We start from the raw sequence: 14,106 nt of genomic DNA, 5'->3' as shown, positions 1-14,106 counted from the left end.
CTGTGAAATAAGGGCATTGAGCCTGGCGCAGTGGCTCACGCCTCTAATTCCAGCACTTTGGGAGGCCGAGGCGGACAGATCACAAGGTCAGGAGATCAAGACCATCCTGGCTAACATGGTGAAACCCCGTCTCTACTAAAAATACAAAAAAAAAATTAGCCAGGCATTGTGGCGGGTGCCGGTAGTCCCAACTACTCCAGAGGCTGAGGCAGGAGAATCGCTTGAACCCGGGAGGCAGAGCTTACAGTGAGCCAAGATCGCCCCATTGCACTCCAGCCTGGGCGACAGAGTGAGACTCTGTCTCAAAAAAAAAAAAAAACTCCTATTTCCTTCACGTAAAATAAAACTGGATATATTTCTATATCCCCACGAAAATATTGCACACTTATGATTCCAGTCCTCTTGAAAGCCATTGACAGATCCTACTTTAAGAATCTCTGAACTGGATTATTTGTAAGGTCCCTCCTGTCTCTAACACTTTGTTATGCAGTGAGTTAAATATTTATCTCTGTGGGATCCTGTGGGGCAAAGAGATTGTAAAAGGATAATAATCTTTACTAAACCAGCATAAGTTTTAACTAGACATCTTGCCTCATACAATAATACAGCATTATTATTCAAAAGAAGAACTTTCAGAAATACTCAGATAGCTTTCCTTTTGTCCATCCCAGCACATATTTAAAGTATTCTGCAGCCTGGATTTTGAATTCAGTTGCTTCCTCCAAATGTAGGGCGGGTCCTTCAGCTCACAGTGTGCAGTTGCTGTCATTTCCAAATCACTCCTTTACATAATACTAAGTGTAACCCTGGAATACCTAAATGATAAACACAAAGAGAAGCTTTTGTACTTTCTTTTAAAAATTCACATCAGCATAACTCTGCAATGTATATATTTCTTTGGGGAGGAGTAAACCTTTTAACCAATAGTAAAAAAGACAGTATTTGAAATACTTAATTGTAAAACAGAATCTAATTGTATTTTAAAGTATTTAAATGTAAAAATAATCCCTATGTATTTGTATCTTTCTCCAGGTTGCCATTTGTTCTATATTAAAAAATTATGAGCAAATGATCCAAAACAAATAACAATTCTTTAAAATAATTAAGATCTTTTAAGTAAGATTTTCAAAATTGTTCTCCTAAAATGAAAACTATACCTTTTAAACAGAATTTTGCTTTTCTGGGACAGTTTTATTGAATATATTTTGCCGTGTTCTAATTGCTATGCAGGTTGTTCTTGTAATTCCTGACTCACTCAAGCCTGTGACTTTGTTCTTAGGAGAAGAAAAAGTTTCTTTTGTTTCAGTATATAACAGTATCGGAGTAGTTTCTATAGTTCAAGGAAAATGCTGTTCCATTTTCATATAAAAATCAATATCTGCCATTATCTTTATGTGCTATGGAGAGAAACTATTTCAGTTAAGAAAGTTTCACTCTAAGTGTATGTTCTTATAGTAGTTTCTTAGCTCAATCACAAATGGTAACTCTAAGATTCCCTGTTTTACATTACTTCTTCAGGAAATAACTCAAAATAATGCCTCTTCAATTCTTCTAGTGGGAATGGTGATGAGCTGAGCATTGGCATTCTTGATATATTTGGCTTTGAAAATTTCAAAAAAAATTCCTTCGAGCAGCTGTGCATTAACATTGCAAATGAACAAATTCAGTATTATTATAATCAACATGTGTTTGCATGGGAACAGGTAAGTCTAAGTACTTACTATAAAGATGCATGCATGTGTGTATTATAAGCAGACTTGTACAAATGAAGCAGGACCTTAACCATAGACTTAAAGCCTTAAACATTTTAGAAAGATAAAGAAAAGATTTTGTTATCTCCACGTCCATAGTAAAAACAAATAAAAACAAAAAAACTGGCGTGAATTTAGTGTGACTTCATATGTGATGTTAAATGTCCTCCATTGAAAATCGGTACACTCTTCTCCAAAACTTACAATTCTGAGCCTTTGTAAACAAAGAAATTTCCTTTGAAAATTTAAGTAAACAGATGTGTCCAACAGTTTTTCTTTCTGTAGACTACATAAGCTGAAATTCTGTTTAAAATTTCAATATCCATCTAAAAGCCATTAAACTTCAGAATTCCAGTAGCTAGGCAACAGAATATAAGATAATAGGTTTGATGCAAATGCCACGAAATGATAATTTTATACAGGGTACAATGTGTAATTTATGAATCAACTTCAAAAAATATTCCTCCTTAGAGAAAAATCAGACTTACTTAAATCACATTTGATGAACTGTAATACTAAGAATATTTTAATTACTTTATTAAGTCTAAAAGAGTCATATTTAATATCATCCAATATATCATTTGTCTCCTTCAAATAATATTATATTGTTTTGCATTTAAATTAGAGGTACATGAACTTCATTTTATTCAAAATATTTAGGCTTCTTAAGAATTTATTTTGGAATTACATTTTGAAAACAGTGGTCACAAAATAAAACATTGCGATTTTGACATTTCTTAAGCCAAAAGAAGACATAAATTTAAGATCGTATCTAGTTGTTCAGCTCTCTTTCATCTATCCCAGAATGTTCCATCAGATATTAATTCCCTCTCCCTCTCTCCCTCTTCTTGTCTCCTTCTCTACTCCTCTCCATCGGTGCCCTCTCATAGCCTAGATATGTGAAGAAATCTCTTTAAAATCTTAAAAGCAAACAGAATAAAAAACAAAACCCTTTTACACTCTGCTTATCTCTGTAGCATGGTCCTCTCTCTTCCCCTCACAGCCAAGCTCCTTGAAAGCACGTTCAGCACTCACTGCATTGCGTTTCTTCCTTCCCCATCTGGTACACTGAGGCGTATCTGGCTCTGACCTCCCCAACTCCCCTGGAATAGCCCTTCCTCATCTCATCAGTCATTAGTTCATTTTTGTCTTTCTCACTAGGCTGTAAACTCCTTTAGGATACTGTGTCTTAATTCTTTTTGTCTTTTTAGAGGCTGACGTGTAGCAAGTGCTCAATAAGTATTAATTAAACTAATGTTGCCCTGCTTTAATGCTTCACAATACTCACAGCATCCATTTGAGCCAGAGACCAAAACAAGTACAAAATTTTTGGTTTGAACTTTTTGATATGATCTATCAGAACTGCCAACTTTATGGGGACCAGGTGCATCCCCATGCATTGCTCATCTGATGAGTTACTGACTTGCATTGGAAGACCTCTGTTGTTCTTTTGGTGGTTGGGTAGACTCTGGTTTTAGCCTTAACCAAGGTACAGATATTTCAATAATTATTGCTTTTCACTTTTTATAAAATGTTACAGTTTATAAATTGCTTTTTTTTTTTTTTTTTTTGAGACAGAGTCTCATTCTGTCACCCAGGCTGGAGTGCAGTGGGGCGATATCGGCTGACTGCAGCCTCCGCCTCCTGGGCTCAAGCAATCCTCCTGCCTCAGCCTCCCAAGTAGCTGGGACCACAGTCATGCACCACCACACCTGGCTAATTTTTGCATTTTTTTCGTGGAGATGGGATTTCACTGTTTTGGCCAGAGTGGTCTTGAACTCCTGAGCTCAAGCAATCTGCCTGTCTCAGCCTCCCAAAGTTTTGGGATTACAGGTGTGAGCCACCAAGCCTGGCCTACAAGTTGCTTTGATTGCTACCCTTGAATTTCATTCATGATCCCAATGCTCTTAATTCTTTTGTCTATGGGCTTGTTAAACAATTATTCTATAAAGCCCTTTAAGATATCCTTGAGAGGATTTCAAAATAAAACAAACTCAAAATTTCCCCCAACAAAATAAAAAAATTCAACTAGAATCCAACTAGGATTCAACTAATTCAACTAGGATTATACAAAGCACTTTGAGGAATTAAAACAATTTCCAGTATTTTCAGGTGACTTCCTAGAGTAACTACCTAGGAATTTCTGCTTCGTAATTTTATGAAATAGACATTGGCAGTTGAGTATGATCAGATTGATGAATGTGTTATCCAGAAGATGCAGAATTAGTCAATGACTCTCTTGATTTTAACACGTGAGTGTACTTGTTTTTTCTTTCTAACACCCAGGTGAAGGCTGAAAATGTAACTGAGAAAAGCTAACTAACTGTATATATTAACTATCACAGACACAGAGCACACTTACACTAATTTCTGTAAATGAGAAACTGCTATTAAATCTTGAATTAAAGTCATGGTCTACATTTTTTGGTCGAATATAATCACAGATTTGACCTAACTGAAAGCTCCTTAGTTTAATAGAGCCATTATTGTCTATCAGAAAGAAATAGTGTTCTCACTTTCATGAGATGTACAAATGATCCGGCCAGATCTCAGCACAAGCCTTGGGCAGCACCTTTACAGGTGAAGCACTTCTGTTCTTAATTAAAACAATAAACATTATTTTTATTGACAGTTCTACAACACTAGAACATAAATAACAGTCTGCTGAAAGTGTTTTCCTATTTAGTCCAATTTCAGTGTATTCGTAATAGAGAGTGGGACACTCCAGCAAAGCTATTTACAAAGGTATTTTGAATATCATTTTCACATTGCCTTCCATTAAAAAAAATCAATAAACTACAATTAAATATTTTTAGTGAAAGAATTTATAATGGTGACCTAATCTATAGCATGCAGAGTAGATAGTTTTATTTATGTTTCTTGGAGTTGTTTCCAACTGTTTGTATTATTTTTGAAACGTTTTCCTAAATCCGGGAATTTCTATTATCCACTCACTGGCAGCTGTACCTCCTTTCTCTTCATAACCTACTTTCCTATGGACAGTTACTATATGCCTCAGAATCTCTTAATAACAACCTGGAGCATCCAATTTGCATCCCTTTATTTTCCTTATTATCTAGATATTTAGAATGTTAAGAGAGCTTGTGTATAGAAGCATTATTTTTCTATGTGTAAAATATGTAGCTCCTAAAATTTTTCTGGAGTTTGATATTTCATAGTATTTGAAGCTTTTACAGTTTCCCAGTACTAGAAGAATAATTTTATGTATATTTATTTTAATAAAATCTAAAGATACTATTTGTATCTGAAAACAATAGTTTGAAAATTAGATGGTAATCTATGTCCCCATCCTGCAAATAGAAGATGATCAGCCAAGAAGTAGAGCTGTAATTATTTTAAAATTTAAGACTCAAACTCTTCTAAATGAGTTGCAGCTGAAAAGTATATAATTTACTCTTGATTGTGTCAATTCCATGAATGTAGTATTCATATTTCAGCCTTTGCTATTACATTCGTACACCATTATTGTGTCATACACTGTCAACTTCCATTTTCTGAGAGGCTTTTAGTTTGCAGCTCAAATGGCAGTTATCCCATTTCCAAGAAGGAAAGCATGTTTTTCACAATAGCCTTCACACTGAATTTCCACGATAAATATATAGCCAAGGTTTCGGTTTTGTTTGTTTTCTGGTTTTCTTCATGGGAAAGGGAGCTCAACAGTAATCAAACTGTGATATAAGGGCTGAAGTTCTCTGGAATCACCTATCTCATATTAGAATCCCGCATGAGAAATGTACATACCTTATCAAAAGTATTCTCATGCTGCTGCTATAGTGGTGGTTTTTGTCCTTTGTCTTAATTTTGCACTGTGGTATCATCATTGTGGTATAGAACATACAAAAGAAATGATCCCTGCTCCCTAGAAGTTTACACTTCAAATCAAGGAGAGCACACACAAAGGACTGGTCAATCCTGGGCATGACTTTGAATTGGAACAAATGCCATTGTTCTTAAGGGCCAGTGAGCACCTAAAACATGTGTATGATGCTACAGAGTATTGTTCTAGAATCCTGAAGATTCACTCCACTTCTTTATATGTGCCTATTTGTATTTTGGATAAGCTTTCTTCACCTATTAGAGCAGCACATCTGACTATTAACTGAACTAAAGTTTGTTTTTAAAATGAGCTATTACTATTTATTTCTGTAGAAGGATGAGCTTTTACAGGCATCATTTAGACATGCACCCATGGGTTTAGAACTGAATGTCAGAAGTCGTTTTAGAAGCAGGAAACTATTTACAGCACATAGTGGAAACAGTAACTGCAATTATGGCTCTGGCTTCTCTTGCAGAAAGTAATGTGTATGACTGTCATCTCCAGCTGTTCACATCCTAAAGTTTACAGTGTTTGAGATTTTAAATGTGGGCTCCAACACATAATTTGTGGCAATTACAAAGAATAAAATTCACTTAATATAAAATACCTACATTTTCAAAACTTTTACATTATAAAGTAAAAATAACCAGTCATCTGATTTTTTAAAATGTATGGACAATTAAAAACAAACCCTTATCAGGGTCTTCACATTGTTTTGCTCAAAAGTGTGAAGTTTAAGTCCAACTTTCTTGCCTATTAAGTCATATGTGTGTAAATGGTAGCATTTGTCCCATTTTAGCTCTCCAAGTGATAAGCATTTCCTTTAAGCATCAAAGCAGCCAAATACATTTGTGAAGCCTTTAATACAACAAATCTTCCTTTTTAAGTGCTTGACCAAGTGTTAGGTTATTGTCTGAGACCACATTTAAATATTCCTTAAAAGTTTCACACACTGAAGATGGCAGCTGATGTCCACGTGGTTGGGTGTTTGGAGGTGTGTCGGGGCCCTGGCAGCAACTCCAGGCTGTGGACCTGTTGCTCTTCTTTCCCTCTGGCTTCACAGACGGCCTCTCTGGCTCTGTTTTCCTCATCCCTGCTAAACAGCTGCGTAGCACACTTAGTCTGTTTCTCTTTCATTGGTGAAGCTTGGTCGACACCTTTAATGTGATGTAGGGATTTGTGGTACATAATTATTTTGATAATTTAATGATATTCTTAAAAGTTGGGTTTTTTTTTTTCCTTTTCTGAGTTGGGGTCTTGCCCTGCCGCCCAAACTGGAGTGCAGTGGCACAATTAAGACTCACTGTAGTATCGAACTCCTGAGTTCAAGTCATCCTCCTACCTTGGCCTCCTGAGTAGTTGGGGCTACTGGCGTGTACCACCATGCCTGGCTAAATTTTTAGAAGTTTTGATAAAAAGTAATTCTCAGTGAAATACATAGTTAGAAGCCTAGATCCATATGATAGTATTGTCATTTTCTACATGTGAGATTAGAGCATACTGTTGACAAACCAAAATACAATTTTTTGGTAGAGATTTAAACATGACAGTAATGGAAAAATAGTTTAAGGTGAAAGAGATCCTAATATATACAACACTGTATTTCTGAATTTCTAATCCGAATGCCTCCTTATTCTAAGCTGATACCTATTAATACAATATAAATCTGTAAAATCCTTTACATCTCTTAAATGGTTTTGAGAAGCAGGTATCATATACAAAAAGTGACTAAATTGGAATTTTCATCTTAGCATGCATTAGTATATATATATTTTTCTGAATAAGGAACCTGCTAAGGGAGAAATATTCTAAAACTCATCTCTTCAAATTTTAATAAAATGTATGTAAAATAAAACATGAATATTTAATTAGGAAGTATCCAAAATACTTTCTCATTAGGTTATTTGTCAAATTCTGAATTAATGACTTGTATCATCTCAAGTTAATGATGGCCAGCATTCTCTGTGACTTGCTATTAACATTAACGTAAAAACTAACAGGATCATCAATATCAGCTTTGAATAGAAAATGCAGGAAGAAATAGATTTCAAATCATAAATCTTATTTCATAATGAGTTCACATTTTTACAGGATATGTATTATCACCATTTTTTAGAATTTAAAAAAATAGTTATTTCATTAAAGTGTTATTAAAATATGTGTATATAGAAAAGAGAATGAAAATCAAACATGATGCTGCATTAACAATTATGGAATAACCACCATGTAAAGGGTACATGGGAGTTCTTTGTACTATTCTTGAAATTTTCTGTAAGTTTTAAATTATTTCAAAATGAAAAGTGGCAAAAGTTTTTTTTTCCACTGTAATAAACGTAAAACATACTCAGTTCATCCTGAGTTCTGGTAACACCCTTACAGAAATCTTAGATTTTCAACCTTTAAAATCTTTCTGTTTGACAAAGGAGGATTTCTGTCAATGGTTAGAATAAGCAACTTCTTCTCAATGGTTTCTCTCTACCCTGGGCAATGTTTCCATGAATAGGCACAATCATTTGAGCAGTGGTGAGTAGGAGTTCTTTTACTAAAATACAGACTTCAGGGACTACATGTGTCTATGTAGCTTCTTTCCTGTTGCAAACATTCTGTCCACAGTCTTAACTGCATTTATTCATTGAGTTTCATGACATATCCAAGCAGTTGTGCATTCTGAAATATTAGAACTAGAAGAAACCTAAATAGATTATCTATATTTCATTGATTAAAATGACTCCTTCTCTTCAACTGTGATTTGCCCAAGGTTATAGGACAGTGAAATGAAACCAGGACCAGAGTAAGGGGCTTCTGACAGCTATCCATGGTTTTTCTCATGAACAAACAAGTAAGCAAGGACCAGGGATCTAGTAATCTCCTGTGCAGAAGAAAAAGGTGCTCTTTCCTTCTTTTCTTTCTTTCTAAATAGATAGGAGCACCCTTTTCTTCTGCACAGAAGATTACTTTACTGGAATAATCTATTAGATTACTAATGGGTTATTATTAAATCATAAATTATTAATTATTTAATTATTAGATTATTTATATTGGATCAGAAAGAAGGAAAGAAAAGAAGCATAGGTCAGTCTTAGCATGAAAAGCCAAGGAGAATCAACATAAGGCAGGATAGAAGAAGGTAGGAAATCCCAGGGAGCACTGAGGCTGGCAGCAGAGGCCAGCAAGGGTTATGACAGCTAGAGACCACTCACAGGAAGGAACTAGAACTAGAAGGTGGAATAACTGAAAAGGAGAATACAGCCACAAGCAAAGAAATCTCAGACATGACTTTAGGGTTGGAATGGAAAGGCAGAGAGCATCTTTGCCATGCCCGAAAGAACAGAAACTCAACCGGGCGCACTGGCTCACACTTGTAATCCCAACACTTTGGGAGGCTGAGGAGGGTGGATCACCTGAGGTCAGGAGTTTGAGACCAGCCTGGCCAACACGGCAACACCTCATCTCTACTAAAAATACAAAAATTAGCCAGGCATGGTGGTGGGTGTCTAGAATCCCAGCTACTCGGGAGGCTGAGGCAGGAGAATCACTTGAACCTGGGGGCCAGAGGTTGCAGTGAGCTGAGATCGGGTCCACTTCACTCCAGCCTGGGTGAAAGAGCAAAACTCCATTTCAAAAGAAAAGAAAAGAAAAGAAAAGAAAAGAAAAGAAAAGAGAAGAGAAGAGAAGAGAAGAGAAGAGAAGAGAAGAGAAGAGAAGAGAAGAGGGGGGGGGAAAAGAGAAAAGAAAAGAAACTCTATCTTTCTGATCTTTAAATTCTACCTTCTCCGGCCCCACCTACCCCTAACCACACACAGAGTAGGCACTGCTTGAACATTTCTGGAATTTGAGTATATCACATCCTCTGCAGTGATCTGTACAAAGACAGCATCACAAACGCAGGTGAATTACCAGTGCCATCTCATGATATAAATCTCATTCTTCCTCCCGTGACCTAAAATGGGTAGGATCATAAAAAAGTGGACTAAACTTATAAAAATAAAAGAGATACTGATTTATGACTTGAAAACAAGAAATACAGGAGAATATTGAGGGTCATATATACCAGCTATTAACATTTCCCCGTTCTGAAATATCTACAACTGCGGAGCAGTGTCAAATGATGAACTTGTCTATTGGAGAAGGCTATGACATTGTTCCCCAGGTGTAAGTTCTGTGAAATAACTAAGTGTTCCCTGTCACTGCATGTACCAGCCTTTTATAAAAAAAAGATGTCACGAGCCAAAGTACTCAAATCACTTCAATTGGTGACTTTGGAAGAATCTTTTTAAAACTTCGGGCTTGCATAAAACTATCAGAAGGTAGTAGAAAGTGTTCTCCTGTAGTAAAATGATGAAGTGGTGTGTCAGGGGGAGTGGGGAGAAGACTATTCCAGAACTGTCTGTTCTTTACATGAGGACGTAGTCAGCCTACTTAGGCAGTGTTCATCTACTGCTATCTGGATTGGTGCTAAGAAATAAAAACACACTAAGTACAGATCAGCCGGGCATGGTGGCTCGTGCCTGTAATGCCAGCACTTTGGGAGGCCAAGGTCTGCAGAATCACTTGAGGCTGGGAGTTTGAGACCAGCCTGGCCAATGTAGTGAAACTCCATCTCTACTAAAAATACAAAAATTAATGGGGCATGGCAGCATGCGTCCGTACCCAGCTACTCAGGAGGCTGAGGCATGAGAATTGCTTGAACCCAGGAGGCAGAGTTTGCAGTAAGCGGAATTCGTGCCACTGCACTCCAGCCTGAGCCATGGAGCGAGACTCCGTCTCAAAAAAAAAAAAAATAAGACCCACACAGTAAGTACAGGTTGATTGGTCTGGTGTGTACTGATGTAAGTGATGAGACTACATAAAAATATAAAATTATTGTTGATTCTTAAAGATTTAGGTAGTACATGGAAGGGCAATAAATATTCATTTCTGAGTGCTAAAGTTATTTGTGAACTAGAAATATAGGTTATTCTATATTTTAAATTATCCTAGACCTGGGTAATTTTGGAACTTCAACTAAGGAAACAGAAAGATTTGAAATAGTTCACTGTTGCAGGAAGTCAGGGACCTCGAATGGAGGGACTGGCTGGAGCCACGGCAAAGGAACATAAATTGTGAACATTTCATGGACATTTACCAGTTCCCAAATAATACTTTCATAATTTCTTATGCCTGTCTTACTTTAATCTCTTAATCCTGTTATCTTCGTAAGCTGAGGATGCATGTCACCTCAGGACCACTGTGATCATTGTGTTAACTATACAGATTGATTGTAAAATGTGTGTTTGAACAATATTAAATCAGTGCACCTTGAAAAAGAACAGAGTAACAGCGATTTTAGGGAACATGGGAAGACAACCATAAGGTCTGACTGCCTGAAGGGTCGGACAAAAAAAGCCGTATTTTTCTTCTTGTAGAGAGCCTATAAATGGACGTGCAAGTAGGAAAGATATCGCTAAATTCTTTTCCTAGCAAGGATTAATACTCTGGGAAAGGAATTCATTCCTGGGGGGGAGGTCTATACATGGCTGCTCTGGGAATGTCTGTCCTATGCGGTTCAGATAAGGACTGAGATACGCCCTGGTCTCTTGCAGTACCCTCAGGCTTACTAGGGTGGGGAAAAATCCCACCCTGATAAATTTGAGGTCAGATTGGTTCTCTGCTCTCGAACCCTGTTTTCCGCTGTTTAAGCTGTTTATCAAGACAATACATGCACCGCTGAACATAGACCCTTATCACTAATTCTGCTTTTGCCCTTTGCCTTGTGATCTTTGTTGGATGCTTATCAGGAGTTTCTGATTTTGCCCTTGTCCTGTTTCCTCAGAAGCATGTGATCTTTGTTCTCCTTTTTGCCCTTTGAAGCATGTGATCTTTGTGACCTAATCCTTGTTCTTGCACCCCCTCCCCTTTTGAAATCCTTAATAAAACTTGCTGGCTTTAAGGCTCAGGTGGGCATCACGGTCCTACTGATATGTGATGTCACCCCCGGCGGCCCAGCTATAAAATTCCTCTCTTTGTACTCTTTCTCTTTATTTCTCAGCTGGCCAACACTTATGGAAAATAGAAAGAACCTACGTTGAAATACTGGGGCAAGTTCCCCGATAGTTCACCATTATTCGAGTCCATCTTCCCAACGAATGGTACCTCATTTAGGTCTTCCAACTGCATTTTTTATTATTAGAGATCTGACTTCTAACAATGTTCTAGAATTCTGTTTAAAGTCAAATTCTAAGGAATACTTGAAGACTGTAGCTTGTCATATCTCAAGAACCTTCTGATAAGATTATGTTATGATAATAATATCATCATCATGGTGACAGAAGCAAAAATTTTCAAGCTTGGGGCTTACGTTTTTCTTCAAAATTACTCATATTATTGAAAGGCGAGAGAAGTCTTACTTTGTATGCCACAGAGAGGCAATGCAAGAGCAACAGAAGCAGTGTGAGCAAGCTGACAAGGAAGGGGTCTAGACCTGCAGGCAAGGGCTGCAGAAGCCACAGCTGATGTTGTGACTGCCCTTGTCAAGTCAGTCCACTGAGATCAACACTAAAGAGGATGATTTCCCCAGGAAAGTCACTCAAATGCCGGCTTCATTAATGGATTCCTGTAGAATGTAGTCACAGGACCAAGAGGACACACAGAAGCAAATGGGAAAGAGACCAGGGAGCAAATGTGAACCTGACACCAAAGATGTTTTCAAGAAAGTCCAGGAGACTTTCTCTTCATTTAACTCTGTCTGACTGCTAGCTTCACAAATCTTCAGCAACATCACAACAACTGATGCTGTAAGGAAGCCTCTGAGTCCAAAACATGACATGTTTCTTATTATCTAGTTTCAAAACAATAATACTCCTAATAATGGTTGACAGACATTAAGTATGTAGTATGTGCTAAGCATGTATCTACTTTATTTCTCCCAAAATCTATCCTCTTAAGTAAATACATAATCAAAGAAATGCAAATACAACAATAGGCTACCATTTCCCCATCAAAATAGATTTAAAATATATATTTTTTGAGACAGAGAGTTTCACTCTTGTTGCCCAGGCTGGAGTGCAATGAATGGCATGATCTCGGCTCACTGCAACCTCCAACTCCTGGGTTCAAGTGATTCTCTTGCCTCAGCCTCCCAAGTAGCTGGGATTACAGGTATGAGCCACTACATCCAGCTAATTTTGTATTTTTAGTAGAGATGGGGTTTCTCCATGTTGGTCAGGCTGGTCTTGAACTCCTGAGCTCAGGTGATCTGCCCGCCTCAGCCTCCCAAAGGATTAAAAATGTTTCAATGAAAATATTCATTGCTTGTGAGGATGCAGCAAGTTAGAAGTGTTTATGATTACAGTGAAGTTTCTGCAAGCTTTCAAAAAATCAATCTACAGCTGGGAGCAGTGGCTCATGCCTGTAATCCCAGCACTTTGGGAGGCCAAGGTTGAGGTGTGGTGGGGGATTCATTTGAGGTCAGGAGTTTGAGACCAGCCTGGCCAACATGGCAAAACCCGACTCTACTAAAAATACAAAAATTAGCCAGGCGTGGTAGGGCATGCTTGTAATCCCAGCTACTCTAGAGGCCGAGGCAGGAGAATCACTTGAACCTAGGAGGCAGAGGTTGCAGTGAGCTGAGATCACGCTGCCACACACCAGCCTGGGCAACAGACTGTCTTAAAAAAAAAAAAATCAATCTACAAACACGTTTCAGAAGCCTGTAAAATGTTCATACCATGTGATCGTCTACTCAGTTTTAAGATGTAATAGAAAATACAGAAAAGCTTGATGCACAAAGAGGTACCCCAGAGCATGGTAGAGTGCATGGAGAGTGACCAGTTAAGGAAGGGAAATTGCTGAATTAGGAAAATGAAGGAAGGTCTCTCTGAGGAGGTGAGACCTAAATGATGAAAGTGAACCTTCTTTGTATTACTCATCTGTACTGAGTAATCTGTACTTAAATTTGCACCTGATTTATAAGCCATGTGGACGCTTGCAGCCTCTCTCAGCCCATGGTGACCACCCTTCCATACTGCTGTGCAAGTCTGAGGGCTCAATGTAGTCATCTTGAATCTCTCCTGGAATGGCCCTTTGGCCCTAAATATTTAAGTTTGTTGTTTAGGCTGTAGCTGGAGAGGTGCACCTTTTATGGGCTTTCCTGCCATTGTGCCACTTCATGACTCAGACTCAAAATTCAATGAAAAACAAGGGAGAGGCCGGGCACAGTGTCTTATGCCTGTAATCTCAGCACTTTGGGAGGCTGAGGCAGATGGATCACTTGAGGTCAGGAGTTCAAGACCAGCCTGGCCAATATGGTGAAACCCCGTCTCTACTAAAAATGAAAGAATTAGCTGGACATGGTGGCAGGTGCCTGTAATCCCAGCTACTTGGGAGGCTGAGGCAGGTAGAATTACTTGAACCCAGGAGGTGGAAGTTGCAGTGAGCCGAGATAGTGCCACTGCATTCCAGCCTGCGTGACAGAGTGAGACTCTGTCTCAAAAAAACGAAGAAGAAGAAGGAGGAGGAGGAGGAGGAGGAGGAGGAGGA

At 38.0% G+C, this 14,106-nt stretch overlaps 1 protein-coding gene across 1 annotated transcript in view; it reads left to right on the top strand.

Annotated features, from left to right (window-relative positions):
- The window catches only part of MYO3A (myosin IIIA), a 271,870-nt gene that overhangs the window by 185,075 nt on the left and 72,689 nt on the right, over positions 1-14,106 (top strand). Inside the window, 1 exon segment of the mRNA XM_017870799.1 lies at positions 1,556-1,703. Coding sequence (XP_017726288.1) covers positions 1,556-1,703 — 148 coding nt within the window.

The sequence above is a fragment of the Rhinopithecus bieti genome, unplaced genomic scaffold, assembly GCF_001698545.2.
Source record: "Rhinopithecus bieti isolate Rb0 unplaced genomic scaffold, ASM169854v2 scaffold_5022, whole genome shotgun sequence".
Taxonomy (NCBI): Eukaryota; Metazoa; Chordata; class Mammalia; order Primates; family Cercopithecidae; genus Rhinopithecus; species Rhinopithecus bieti.
Note: the sequence above shows the minus strand (reverse complement) of the source record. Positions and strands in the feature narration are given on the sequence as shown.